The sequence below is a fragment of the Anopheles coluzzii genome, chromosome 3 (assembly GCF_943734685.1).
Source record: "Anopheles coluzzii chromosome 3, AcolN3, whole genome shotgun sequence".
NCBI lineage: Eukaryota > Metazoa > Arthropoda > Insecta > Diptera > Culicidae > Anopheles > Anopheles coluzzii.
The window spans coordinates 92,607,882-92,622,894 of NC_064671.1; the positions used below are offsets into that span (position 1 = coordinate 92,607,882).

At 47.9% G+C, this 15,013-nt stretch overlaps 1 protein-coding gene across 2 annotated transcripts in view; it reads left to right on the plus strand.

Annotated features, from left to right (window-relative positions):
• Positions 1 to 3,560: 3,560 nt before the first annotated feature.
• LOC120954942 (protein kinase C, brain isozyme-like) overlaps positions 3,561 to 15,013 on the plus strand; it is a 58,945-nt gene continuing 47,492 nt past the window's right edge. The window contains exons 1-2 of one of the 2 annotated variants that reach the window (XM_040375304.2): positions 3,561 to 3,661; positions 8,040 to 8,830. In XM_040375304.2, coding sequence (XP_040231238.1) covers positions 8,649 to 8,830 — 182 coding nt within the window. In that variant the 5' untranslated portion in view covers positions 3,561 to 3,661; positions 8,040 to 8,648. The remainder of the gene's footprint in view (positions 3,662 to 8,039; positions 8,831 to 15,013) is intronic. The other variant, XM_040375301.2, reaches the window with a different exon arrangement.

Consider the following 15,013-nt stretch of genomic DNA (forward strand, 5'->3'; position numbering starts at 1 on the left):
TCAATCCATTTGTCACGCAGCACTTTGCGTAGCGTTATTAACGCTGTAATAGTTTAACCTTTCTGCGTGGCGTCAAGGACTCGATAACTAATGTGATAGCGCAACACAAATCGAGATGAATTTATGGGCCAAATCTTGATCGTCCCCCAAAAACCCATTTAGTTTCGTTGACGCACCCGGCACGGGTTTGTTTTACTTCCTCGGGAAAATTTACGACGATCGTAGTTCGAAACATTCGGTCGGAGGCTTCAGCTCTTTGATCGTTCCACTGAGATGGCCCCTTGGGGAGACCGTGTTTACAAAATGTAGTTTAAACTGTGAATGGCGCGTGTCGGGTGAGAGTGATGCGTTTGAGAAATTGATTCGTGAAGGGAATGAAAGGAAGGAGGATACAAATAATTGATTTGCATGGAAACATCGTTTAAAGCGTATTTGACTTCCAAGTCCTCTTCGCCCTCGATATGAATCACGTCCAGCTCGGGCACAAGCTGTAACCAGACAGCTTGATCGTTCGAAGCTGGCAGCACTGTCAAAGCCGAGTCGCGCTAACCGTTTTTGATGCCACTGTCGAAGATCAACACCCTCTCTCTCTCTCCCTCTCTCTCACACTCTCTAGCAGTCGCAAAGCAATCAGTGCCAATTATCCATCCGATCGTGCAACGGGCGTCCGTCCTTATTACGGCTGTAGGCCGTTGGTTATTGGCTATCGCCTTATTGGCTTATTGGAACGGGTCTCTCTGTGTATGTGCTTTTTTTGTTTTATTTATTGCAAAATTATTACCAGTGTCACGGCGGTGCGTCCATTCTGTCGTTTGCGTTGCGAGCTGAAGCTGAAGAGTGAAGGGAAGGAGGGGGAAGGGTGGAGTGAATTAAGCCGCAATTACGATGGCGGCATATTTGTAGTAGCGCCGGTGCGACGAATGGAACCAGATGCGAGATGCGTGAGTCTGTGTGTGTGTGTGTCGAAGGCAGATGCATTTAGTTCGGCAAATGGACCGACGTAACCCGGAGTGTGCTGTGATGTGAGGGTGAGTTCTATTTGGGCGAGCGAGTTTAGGAAAAGTATTGTAATTGTAATTGAAAGATGCTTTCTTTTTCATGATCAAACAGGAATTATCTCGCGTTTAGCTTCACGAAGACGAACGTTTGTCATTGAAACAAGGTGTAATTGTGTAAAAATCCCATTTTTATTTTAAATCCCTAGGGTGATTTTCAGTCGACACGTCGTCTTTTTTGCACCCGCACATTCGAGCTGACCGACTTGCCATTTGCCACGCTACATCTTTGGCGCTTTGGCGAAGCATAATTCCGCTGGGAGTGTTGAGGTTATGAAGCGAAAAAGGGTAACGCAGTAAAAAACACACACACTGTCACCGTGTTTTGTAAAAAGTGCATTGCATTGAAGAAGGAAATCGTAAGAAGAAAAAACGCACACCGAATATTGACATGAATGACGCTGATGAAGCTGTACTTTTATGCGCAACTCATAACCTGAACTGACCGGTGTCGTCGTTGACGCTGCCAGAGAGAGAGAGGGAGGGCAGGGATGGACGGTACGGAAAAGGACACGGCTGCGATACTGGAAAAGTTGCAGTTTTTTACACGCCGTGGACGGCCGTCGAGGTCGCGACCGGTGCGCGGGAATGTGGTTTGGCAATTGGCATCAAATAAGCGCGAAGAAGCAAAACGCAACCAAAAGAGCGCACATGGTCGGTCGAGCGGTCGGAAAAGACCGACAGTAAGCGCAACCCGGCATGCTGCGATCGTGTTTGTCGATGGGGGAAGCGAACGGGCCTGCTGTGTGTGATCGCCTATGGTATGTTGATGGTGAGAGGTGTAAGGTGATGGCGTGACTTTTTCGGTCTGATGTGGCTGTGGTTCAGGTTAAAGCAACATAGACTCTTGTGAAGATGGCTGATTTATTTTTTTTTTCGTTCCTGTCTCATCGTGTCATCGTCGTTGTCAGCTGCGTGATGCGTGTGTGTTTTTACTAGCCCTGCGCATTTGCAGCGGGTTAATAGCGCGACAGGTTTAATGATGAGATAATCAATCTCGCGGGTCAGCCTGTCCACACTTTTGGACAGCAGGCGCGTTTTTTTAATTATTAGTACTTTTATTTGCACCATTTATTTGTTAATGAACCTGTAGAGGGATGCAGGGGAGTGTGACTGTCCGGTACATGTCAACACACACACACACACGCACACGCTCGGTACTCCCGGCAGGCAGCCGGGCCGATACATGTACGCGTGTGCCCTTTCGCTAATTAAAACGCCGCACGGGGCCCCCATCAGATCGTGATCGATTTCGATTTGCGAATGAATTGATTTTAATTGGCCAGCTGTCAGTGTGAGCGGGGTAAACATTTTATCTTGCTGCTTGTGTCTTGTGTGCTTGTGCTGCTTCTTTTGCGTTTTTGTTGCAGTTACATTTCCCTCTCTTCCTTAAACATAACGGAAAGTGAAGGAAATGACTTTTACATCCCTTTTTATGTGGCTTTGCACTGTGCAGGTTTTAATTGAAAATTTCGATACTCGGATTTGTACCGATCTTCCCATGCATTCCCGTGGATAACGATGGCGAACCTCTCACAAGCAACATGCGCCTTCCTTCCCTTTCCCTCTTTAGGGGTATTTATTACTGCCTGGCGCTACCATAAACGATTGCTTATATATGGGTGTTGTTTGGAGAGAATGAAAATAAACAGAAATGCTAATCGCAGCAAATGGAAGCGGTAGGAATGGTTGCGCGAGGGCAATCGGTTTAAAGGGGTGACTAAGTGTTAGTTTTGGTGTAATTTGGTGTGTAATTTCTTGGTAAATGTGTGCATGCCTGATCCACACGATTGTTGATTAGATTTAGCATCATGCATTTGAATGTGGAATTATCATAGCACTGGATTTATGTTGTATTTTTTCGGCCCTTTTTCATTAAAACTGCCATAGAAAACGTGAAAGTAAACATTAGAGTGTGGTTAAACCAACGGTCAGCACTGTAAGCGCATTGCGAGAGCAAATAATCGAAATCGGAGAGGAGAAATGAGCACGAATACGCGAAATGCAGGGTTCGTCGGGCTAGTTTAAACTTCCCAAGCAATTCTAGTTTCAAGAGGATGTAAGGAACAAATTTAAATTAAAATAATTATGTTTTGAGAAAAATGTAGTTATAAAAATATGATAATTTGACACAATACCATTGCAAATTGTTGCAGTTTTTTAAACTTTAACGAAAAATATGAGTTGTGATAAAGTCAAATCCAATAAGTAAAAAAATGAACATTTGGTAAGAATTCAAATAAAAACTTTTCAAATTCCTCAAACTTTTATCAAAGGTTAAAGTATTATCTGAAACCTTGGAGATTTTTTTTCTGTAAATAATATTTTTCGTCTTTTAATCTAATTTTCCGTAAACCATTTGTAGTAAAAATCGAATGAATATAATCTCCCCTGCAAACTGTTTCTTTTTAACCGACCAATACACTCCGACCAGCTCACTGTGCGCGCGGCGAGCGGCAGAGCGCGGACTTCAATCTGCTCAATGCGTCCAATTGGCTGGCGCTTCCCTCAATCTGATTTGTAATGCCGTTCGGTTCGGTTCGCTAGCGTTTCAGCAGTGCGTCAGTGCAGCAGCGTGTGTGGCTTTCCCGTGCCGGCTCGTGAAGGTGTGTATCAGGTTCATTTGTCCGTCTATGTGTGTGTGTGTGCGGTGTACGTGCGACGACGGTACAAGAATTCCACGGTAGGCTGACCCTGCACCACCAGCAGCAAGCAGCAGTGACCCCGAGCAGTGGACCGCCAGACAAGGTGCACTTGGGGTGCTAAGGCAGCTGCCGTGTCGCTTAAGATGTTGATGTTCCGTGCCCGTTCCGACCCAGCCAACTTTGACCTAGAAACGCGCCGTGTTGTTTAACTGTTTGTGTGAGTGTGTGTGCTGGTGTGCGAGATGGTGGTGGTGGGGATTGTGGATAGAATTCCTGTTGTGTGTGCGGTTACCGTCGCGAATATTGCCCCCCAAAACAGTTGTGCGTGTGCCGGATGGGCAGGCAAGCGAAACAAAACAAAACAAAGCAACGAAAAACGCATAAACTAAAAGCTCGGCAAAAATCTCCATTTCAAATGTCAAACGGTGGTGCGCCCGCTCGGAGCCTGGTGTGAGGCTGTGTGCAAGAGAGCGAGTTTTGGTTGCAAGTGTTGTTTGCAAATGCGTGCCTCGGAGAAGAGAAGAGATTCCACATTTTGGAGCGGAAATGGCACGTTATCGACCGGTTATTGAGAGCGAAAGGTGGACGTGTGGGTAGGGACAGGGAATGGGAGGAAAGGATCTGCACCCGCGCATCTACGACACACACGCACACCGAGAGGTTTTCCGCCAAATGTCAAAAAAGCCCCCAAATGGTGCGCTTGCTTGGTCGACCTTCCCGCGGACGCACACACATTGTAGGCGAAAGCGAAGCGGTCAAAACCTGCCACCGATATCGAACCGTGAAGCAGAAAGAGTGTCCCAGGGACAGAAACGCATTATTCCCCGAATGCTTGGGGCAGCAGGGGAGCGAGCGACACACCGCACACTTATTCCGCTGCTTAAGAGCTGGTGAAGAGCACACAAACAGCGGGACCGAGAGCAGTGATTAGTGGTGGAAGAGAGAGCGAGAGAGAGAGGCACTACACAAAAAATAGCTTCCACGGCGTGTGTGTGTGTGTGGTGAAGCCGATTGTTGTGTGTATATCTCGTTCGTTCTGCTTCTTCTTTTTTATACGTTCGCCTCTCCAATCTCCGATATTAGTTTGACGTTTTTGTGTGCTGGTGCTATTGTTGTTGCCTTTCAATTCCCGCGCAGCTTCACCGATTGGATCTCTCCGTTTAGATTGTCTCTCGCACACACTCACTCGTATTGAGAGCAAACAGATGATGAGCACAGGCGAGCGAGAGAGCAAACACGTGTGCGAGAGAGGGAGAGAGAGAGAGCGAACTAGGGGAGAGTTCGAAGAGCAAACTGCAGTGGATGCTGGAATGAAATTCTCCGAAAGAAGGGGGAGCTGCTACCGTGTAACCCCTGCTACTGTGTGCTGCCACTAAACGGTGCGAAGATTTAGCAAATCGTATTAATTGTGCGATGTTGAGGTTAAGTGCAGTTGCTGCAGATGTAAATTAGCAATTCATTTTGATTACTTTTCAAATCGATATTTAAGTCAAATGAACAGTTTATTGTACATTTTCATGATCTTTAATTTTGAAACATGTTTAATAAATGTTTAAAAAAAGCCTGATTGTTTAAAAACCACCTAGGTGACTCTCGAGGAATCTTCAATATTCAATTATGGCCGTTGCTGGAAGGCATGATTTTTTTTTTTTGGAAATTTTCGACAACACAATGTTTGCCCAAATCAAACATCCCCCATCTGTCCGGGTTCTCACGGATTGTTTGCTAACAGAATTGCTCCCACCCCCCCTCCCCCCTCTTTTTAAAATGCAAAAACACACCGCCACATCATATTCAGTAGCCGTTTATGACAGTTAATTATTATCCTCTGGCAAATTAATTTACAACTATGCTAATTAGTGCCTGCGCCATTACGGCGCGGGCGTGTGTGTTAGGTTCTCCTATCTGGTAAGAAGTAAAGTTGAGGGGTTTTTTATTATTATTCGGGGCCACTGTAAAGCGTCTAATCTCCTCCGCTTTTTTTTTGCTTTTTAGGACCGCCATTGCTATAAAAAATCACCATTTTTTCTGTCCTCTTTTTCCTAACAACATTTCTATTAAACACACAAGCATTCAGTCTGCTTGTTTGCTGATGAACACCTTTCTGCTGACGGGTGGCTTTGTGTGTGTGCGCGTAGAGAAGAGAGCAATCAGTTGGAAATGAAATTCATCACCGACGACGTCAAAAACGCGCCACATTTCAGAATTAATTTGTGCGCTAATTTTATTTAGAAACGCATCGTAAAGCGTGAGAGCAATTGAAGGTGGCAGTAAGTGTGTGTGTGTGTGGGTGGTTGTATCGGATAATTGTACCGGGAACTGTGTACTAAGGCAAGGCGTTGGAAGGCGTTGGGAGGAAGCTGATTATTAATTTGATAGACGCTTGGAAGAAGGTGCAGCGTCTAATTTTACTCCCCCAACCTGTGCGGAGTACTGCCTGTTGGAGTAGTTCACCGGGCTAAATGTGTCACCGCGCCGAACGTCGCTACGTCCATTGCTTGACGTGTCTTTAATTGATTTTAGAGCGCTAGAATGCCAAGACGGACAGCAGCAGGCAGCAATGTCCTGAGTTTGCTAGAATTCCACATCAGAAGGAAGCCCCTGGAAATCCGTCCTATACTGTCGGAGCGTCGCATGGAAGCCACGCAATAGCAAAACAAAAAAAAAATGGCAGTACAGCAGGCAGGCAGGCTTTACTTTGACCATGTCGTTTGCACTGGCAGAGGCCTTAAAAATGGTGACCATGCATTTGCGCTACCTTGCGCTACCCCTGGCCCCCGCAATGGCGTCAATCGGTGTGCTGATGGAGGGATGACGCGACACGTCGTTAATTGAATTAGCCACGTTTGTCGAATGTGCGGCCACGGTTGTAGCAACGGTGTCACACACACCCGTCAAGCACGGTGCCGATCGGGGCCGATTCTGCACTCTTCGCTTACGAAACGCATCGACCGCATAGCAGGGGTACGGTAGCGGAATCCGTAGTAATATTTCCAAACTCCTCCGAAACACCGACCGGACCCATTGGGAAGAAGTTTTCCAATTAAAACTCCATCCGGCTCTGGGCCTGGGCAGCGCGCGCTCTCCAACGGGGCGCTCTGCAGCGTGTCGTTGTTCCTTGTTCCTTTTTCTTTCCTGCTGACTTGTGAAGTGATATACCAACCTGACCTGCGGGAAGGTAGCTCTTCCAAGGACACACGAGAGAGAGAGAGAGGGGGGCTGGTGTGGCTGGCAGATTAGCAACCGTTGCTGCTCGAACTGTTTTCGGGTAATTTTTCTTTCAGTGTTGTTTTATTGGTTCACGAGTGATCAGAACAGCAGTTGAACAGCGAGAAGAGGAAGAAGAATAAAACCCAATAAAATCAATCGTGTAATAGGATCCACGGGAACTCATCCGCAAGGAGAATGGCAGCGGCCGCCCAATTTCGACCCAACTTTGTTTACAAACTGTTGGACGTAAAAATGGCCCCCTTTTTTGGGGGTTGGAGTAAAGGGCAGCGAAATCGATCGTCGACGATTTGGTCGATTATTTTCAATCCCCGGGACGTGTGACGGTGAAGAGCGGGGGTGGGAAGGACTCTTTTTTTGTGTGGAAGTAATTAAACTTTTGACATTCGACTTAATCGATTTCTCATTACGATGTTTGTTGCGATGCTGCGGCTGTCTCCCCAAGGGCCAAGTATAACGCGCGGGAACTAATTATGGTTATTAGTAATTGGAGCGTTCTTCGGAGGTCATCATCGCGGATATCGATGTTCGGTAGTGCAAGAAAATGGAGTTTGGTAAAGGGTTGGGAACGAGCGAACGGAAGAAGAAGAAGAAGAAAGGCACTGTTGCTCTTCACGGGGCGCTAGCTTGCCTGGTTCGGCGCGTTAACGGTTTGTTTTGCTTGCGCGGAGCCACAAGTTTTCGGCAAAACCCCAAGAATAGCATAGATAGCGAGTCCGGAGCACGGAAAAAGCTCGCCCTGCGTCCATTGCAGCGCCTTTCGAGGAAATTGCTGGTGGAGAAGGATGTGAGCAGAAAGAGAGAGAGAGTAGAGAACTATACAGTGAGCGAGTGAGCGCGAGCCATAAATCGAGAGCACTAAGAACGGGTACATAAAGTAGGGTTGAGAACTTGTTTTTAGCCACACCATCGATACGAAATAAATTGACACAGCAGGGTATCCTTGCGGGACAGCGAGACAGAGACAGAGAGCACAAGAGCGTGTTTTACTCTCTCTCTCTCTCCGCCTGCTCACACTTTCCGGTAGCAAGGAGCAGATTGCGTAAATGTAACACTCTCATTTCATTCTCTCCCATTCTCTCCTTTTCACTCTCTCCCGTTTCGTCGACAGCGGAGAGAACGTGCTCGCCGTCGTTACAGCTACAGGCAGGTCGCCCTACCGAGTCGCCTTAGTGTTGTGGTGCGCGTTAGTATCCAGCTAGTGTCCTGTCAGGTGCGTTCGTTCGTCTTCCCGTTGCGGTGTAAAATCCGGAGCACAACACACCTGCTGCTGCTGCTGCTTCTACTAGCGAGCAATCGTCGTGGGCCCCAGCCAACGCGAACAACCGTGTGTGTCTGTGTGGGTACGTTGCAGTGCGTCCGCGTGTGGGTGGGTGTGTCTCGGTGTGTGTGTATGTGCCACCCGTTCAGGGTGTGCAGCGAGTGGTAGAACCAAGTACCAAGTCTCGTTCTGCCTGTTCTGTGAAGAGTAGAGAATAGTGTGTCCGTGTGGTGGAAGTGAAATTTGTTCGGTAGCAACGGCAGCGGCAGTGCGACGACGGCAGTGCGTTACGGGCGCAGGCGTTACTGCGCGTTACTCTAGCCCATTCCATTACTGTTTCCCGCGTGCCGTGTGCGCTAAGTGTGTGTTGCGCCGTGCAAGCGTGCTGAGTGCTGAGTGAGCTGAGCGCTAAGCTTTCCCGTGTTTGCTCGAGACACAAGCGGGACCGGACGCGGCAAGATGGCGGACGACGATAACACGCTGGAGGAGATCCCGGAGGCGGAGAACAAGATGGCGCTACGCAACCGCGGGCGCAAGGGTGCGCTCAAGAAGAAGAACGTTTATAATGTCAAGGATCATCGCTTCATACCGCGCTTCTTCAAGCAGCCGACGTTCTGCTCCCACTGCAAGGATTTCATTTGGTAAGCAGGCCCGTTTTTTAGTTGCTGCATTCTGGATGTCTCGCGATGTGTGACTATGTGTGTGTGTGTATGTCCCTCTGGATGCGTTACGCTCCAATAATGGTTACGGGTCGGTTTTCAAAGGGCAGCAGCAGGGCGCCCAACGATGGAGTGTCAATTACGGCACGGTTTAACTGGAACTTCTTGTGGCTTTTAACAGGATACCGTGACACACGGAACCGGGGAGAGCAGAAGAGAGGACTATGGGTGTGTGTACTGACCGACCGACCGAGTGTTGGCCACCGAGTGTAAGCAGAGCGGCGATGGTGGCGTTGATGGTTTTCTTCCCCCGTCACGTTGCTCACGTTCCTTTGCGAGTTGTTGGTACCGTTATGAATCATATGCAAAATTATGAAGGGCAGCGTAAAAACGGGTCGAAGGGAGAGGAGGTTGGAATGGTGTAAAACATGTACCACACAATGTTCTTCCACCACTCCCTGCGGTGCCACAACTTCCACACTCTTCCCGGTCGTGAGCGCAGGTTCTTCGCAGTGACAGCCTCAGTAACGCAAGCGGCCAGCGGACAGATACGGATTTGTGTTGCAGGCTTTTCGGGTTGAAGTCGTACATGTGTGTGTGCGTATGTGTGAGGGTAGGTGGTGGTAGGCAACCGAGCCGTAATTACTGCTGTGGGTCGTGTTAGTACGTTTTTACTGGTTTTTACAGGCCCTGCCCTGCGGACTGGAGGAGCATTTTCTTCATCATGGTTAGTACCACCTCCGGGCGTCCGGGTGAGGTAATGAGCGCGTCTGGAGTAGGAGTGATTGTTTTGCTTTTGCTGTGGTCATGGTTGTGCCGTGGCACCGTCTACTACAGTGTTGCCCCAACGTGTGATTTCTAACGTTGCACACAGGACGGGACGGGTTATAGAAACGGGGAGCTGAGGCGTGGCTTGAAGAATACATTTTACCTCTTTTTTAAATTTCTGACAAAACTCATTTAACCGAGTGGCTTTTAACGACTTCTTTTATGGCAGGTTATAATCTTGAACCGTAAACTCTTGATTCTTTGATTGAAAACTGTGCCCTCCCTGCCCATCCCACTCTCTATTGCAAATCTGATAAACGTCATCGCTCGTTTCAAGTAACTTACAACACAAAAAAGTCAATCAAAGCCACTAAAAGCTCGGCTGGTTTTCTTGCCGTGGTTTTGGGAAAAGGTCCCAGCCGAAAATATGACACTTTAATTTACAGCTTGATTGAAATGGAGGTCCTTTTGTCGTAAACCGAACCTGGAACCTTGCACCGACCATAAAGATCATAAACTGACAACTTGTCACCTCTCCAACTTGGAAAATCGATTTTACGGGTTTAATTGCCACGGCTAACTCCACCCCGGAAGTCAACCCGGGCTCGAAGCTTTCCTATGGGGAAAGCATCCCACGACCCCCACGCCCACCATTATCAGCTAATGAGTGGGAGTGTATTTGATGGGGCGGCAGCGCTACTTGTTCTGCCTGCAGCATGGGAAGCTGGCGGCGTAAGTGTCCCATCTTGTCCGGTGCGGCCGTGAAGGTAATAAATCACGCCACGGAGCGAACTTTCGGAAGCAGCAGCAGGTTGCAACAGGCCGCGGGGGACTCCCGCAGTGCCTACGCTGTGTGTGCTGTTGTTGGCTGCTGGCTGTGTGCGCTGTGTGCGTTTGAGTGTTGATTTCCCGGCCGTGAGCCGGTGAGCGGTTTAATTGGGTACCGATGGGGGGCTTTTTTTGGCGTAGGTGGAGGAGGATGGGACTGGCTCCTACTGGTTGGGAGCTACTTTTGAAGAAGGTATATTTGCGACGAGATACGGTCCCGAGTGGTTGAATGTTCCGATTGAAAAGGTTCAACCATCCCCGGGGCGGTGGAAAGGCACGCGCGCACGGTTTACGGTCACGTTAATAGAATAAATGGGGCATATTAATTGTTGTGAGTTTATTAAGCATCCACAATCGTACTGGCAGTGTATTTCAATTCACTGCACCACCAGGGAAAGGAACAATATTGAGCGATTAAATTCGAAAACACGAACATTATGCTAATGTCCCGTAGAGAATGGGCTGAACGAGCTGCTAAAAACATTTATTTCATCACTATACAATGGCACTGGTTTCGCCATCACTCCACCCCCTGTGCTTTCGTTGTCTTTGGAAGCTCTCGCTGTTGAATTCTAGATGCAAGCCCACGCCTGCGATTATTATCGAATTAGTGGTTTTCTAATCAGTTCTTCTTTTTTGCCCACCGTTTGCTACGCCACCCAACCCCAGAAGCCTGGTAGCTGCGCAGAAGAACCAAAAAGGGGTGCTCTACGCGAACGGGGTCGAACGGGGTCGGGGTTCGGTGGCTCGACGCGAAACGATACACCAAGTCACGCTGATCCGATAAGTGGAGGGGAAAATCGGAAGCCATGCAACATAAAAATGAATGGCTTGAATATTGCAGTGCTTTCGGTGTTGCTGCGTTTGTGTTTTTTTGGGGCGAGGTTCCGGAGGAAAAGGATGGTTGCATAAGAGTACGAGGAAAAAGGAGGGAGGAGGGGTGTCTTGTACTCGTGCATGCTTGTTGTTGTTGGGAGGCAAACGAAGGAGGTGGGTGATTTTAATTTACCTAAAAGCGGTTGCAACTGTCCGAAAAGTGTGGCCAAGGACAGTGAAATTCGTGATTGAAACATTTTATTAGCACTGTCAGACTGTATAAAGAATTTAAAAGCATTTGAAAAGCACCGCTTGACATTTTAAGTGCGTATGCGTAAATTAAAAATCAAAATTGGATTGAAAACAAGAAAAAATATGAGAAAGGTAATTTTGTAACACAAATTGCATACATTTAGGCGTTTTATCGTTTATCGCCTGACAGTACACCAGTTTTATCGTAATTGTCCCTGTATGAGCAGTGTAAAAAGCATTCAATATAGGCTGAAGTGATGTTAAAAAAGGCCCAAACCCTCCAAATAGGTGTCAATTATTGACAAATTCCCATGACGCTAACGACACCGTGCGTTATGATGCGTAGCGCGCTGATGTTCATCAATAACTATTAACGGGCCATTTTTTTTCGTTACCTTTTCCCGTACCAAAAGGGCCTGGTCGTATCATCGCTGACATGTTCTTGTTAATAACGTATGAGGACGGACACAGCGGCGAGCACATCTCGAACCGGGCGTGCTTAATGAGCGAGTGGAGCCGAAAAAAAAAACGAAACGCCGTGCTAGCTGACAGAGGGTGATTATCGCCTTAATGATGCCGACGCGCCGGGCGTATTGAAAGCTCAGCAAATAATCAAATTGTGCTTTACCACCGAGCGTGTGATGTTGGGCCAAAAAACAAAAAAAAAAAAAAAACAGGTTCCGCCTTCTTATTTGCCAGTTTTTGACCAGCGGCGACCCGGGGGCTTGGGTGTACCAGAAATGTAATTAAAAATATCGATTTTCGCCCGAAGCGCCTTGCAGTGCCGACGTGCAGTGCCGACCAGGGGTAAAGGTATGGCGTGGTCGGTCAGAATTATTTGCAGCAAAACACCGCTTCTCGACCCGCTCGGAAAGGATTCAGAATCAGCTCAACACGCTTTGACACGCTGCAGCAGAAAGCATTGGAAATCGCGTTCCCGCACCGTCGCCTGATGCACAGTGGGGACTTTCGTCATCGCAAATCGATTGAATTAAGCTCGCGTGTCACGTCCCCCCGTGTGCCGGTAATTGCTTCATTAATTAGCACATAATTGTTTCGGCTCAGCGCGTACGGTGGCGCGAGCGCGCCTGAATTTATGTGCAGAAGGGCATTTGATGAATAATATTCCGTGCGAGAGCAAGCAAAAACCGGACCAAAAAACAAACGGGCAAACCCCGGTTGTTGGAGCACTTTTGTTGCATACATTCGGGCGTTTGCCGTCATCTGTCAAAGTGACAGCTGGTGGTGTTGGCCGCTGTAGGGAAAAGGCCGGAAAAAGGCGGAAACGATTCGAGAGCATGTGTTGCTACAGACGCAAACGCAAATCCACCCAATTGTATACGCACGTACAGTCGGCGAACGGGGCAGTAAATAAATTAATGATGGCCATTCCGGGCCGGGGGGGCTCCTCGGTAGTTTGCGCGCTTGCAAGAGTTTCTGTGTGCGTGTGTGTTGGTATGTGTAAATATGTTTTTGCGTGTTTTTTTTGTTGGTCGATGTTGACGGCATTGTAGCTACTGGTACACATCGTTTTCCGTTCGCTGCTGCAGCGGTCCGGCTCTATATTGTTATGCCGTACCGGTTCATTATTCAAGGGATTTGTGGCGTACCGGGTGAGAGCAGTGGTGGAGTGGAGTGGTGGTAGTTTTTACGTTGCATGCCATGGGTACATTAGTGGCGTGGCCGGTTGTTGAGCTACGTGTTTCTTCGGCTCATTTTGCATATTGATTGCTTTGTTCGCATAGTCCCGGAGAACGTTTCCCGTCTGATTCGAATAAAACAAAGTACCGTAAAAAAAATGCTGCAAAAAATAGGATTTCAGGAGAAAACTATTGAAAAGTCCTGCCCTTTGTTTTGTTACCATTGCTTGTTGGAGGAAAGCAAGACTCAATTATTTGTCTTATTCAGTAGCTGAAATGATATCAACTTCAATTAAGTCACTTGCTCTCCTATCCGTGTAGGCTCACGTTCAAGTGTTCGTTGAATGATCGTTCGCACTTCTCCCCATCTCTAAACTCGATGCAGGCATTCTGTGCGGACAGCGTTTCTGCTGACCTGTGCCGTGTTAATTCCAGCGATTTAATTCATTTTTCACCTTATCACGATGGCTCCAGCGCTTCGCAACACACACACACTGGCTGGTGGGCGTTTTATTGCCCTGCACAGACTGGCCACCGGTCTGGCCGATTGGCTACGGCTCGCTGTCGACCTTTTAATTCCCGTTTGGTGAATGGGACTGGCTTGGGCATGCATAATAGCACCGAGAGCAGTAAACAAATCTCATTTTCATTTCGCCTGTCATCCGTGTCTAGGGAGGGTGGACAGCTTTTGGAAATTTTGGAGCAAGAGCCTTAAAATACTTTTGATTGGAGTTTGTGAGCAGTTCCTTGGAATTGCCGTTTTGTTGTGTGAACCTTTTTTATTTCGAACGCCACGAACGTCCCGGAGTGTTTCGTGTTTTTTGCCGTTTTGCTTTTACCCGGTGCGTGGGAAAGCAATTTAAAGCGCACAGATAAAGTCACTGCACATCCTCAAAAGGGCAGACACTGTGCAAATGTGCAACCACACACCAATCGAAAGGGAATCAAGCTCGGCCATCACGATGCAGCGAAAGCAGCAAAGAAAACAGGAGGAGTGAGAAAGAATGTAAATGTAAAGCAGCATGTAAACGGTTGTGGTACGAAAACAGAAACAAACGAAACAATAAAGCGAAGTGAACGGTCAATGCAAATTGCAAACAAAAAGTGCACACAATCGTGAGGCATGGCAGAGGGCGCTGAGGCAGAGAGGCACACAATCGAAGACGCTAAATGAAAGTAAGCATCGCGGAGCGAGGAAGGGAAAGATTTGAATAAAATGTCAGCCTCATGTTGCAATGGACGACATTTAAAAGGAATTGGTTGCTCCCTCATTCACCCCTCCCCCCTTCTCTTGCCCACTAAATGGACCGTGGTGCTGTGGTAGCAATTTCGAAGCAATAAATAAGTTGGTGGCGATGCCGGTGGGTGGTAGTTGTTGAGCGCAAGCACAAATGAAACTGTCACAGAGGCAGGCAGGCAGGCCCGGGTAGGACACACAGAACAAAATAACGAAGAAAAGGGCTCAAGAGACACTGCACCATGCTTCCCACGCGCACACGGTCTGCTTTCAGCAATGTGGAGAAGTTTTGAGTAACGTTGGGCTGTAAGCGATGGGACTGTTCCCTTTAGCGGCTACCGAAACTCACTAAATTCGGTCGAAAAATGGTAATTATATTGCTGGTTCTTGGAGTTTGAAGGTGCTGCCGTGTTCCGTTTCCCGAGAAGTTGGCTTTCCACCCGAGTGTCATTTGGTTTTTGGGGGGGGGGGGCGGCATGCGACATTAAGATGAGTTGGAGTTGGAGTCGTGTTCAAAGAATTGTCAATTATCTCCGAACAAGCAACCGATAACGGTGAAACACATCTACAAGCTGTAGGAGTTTTATGATCTCTGGAAGCCTGCGCCTAAAGGTAGGCTTTGGA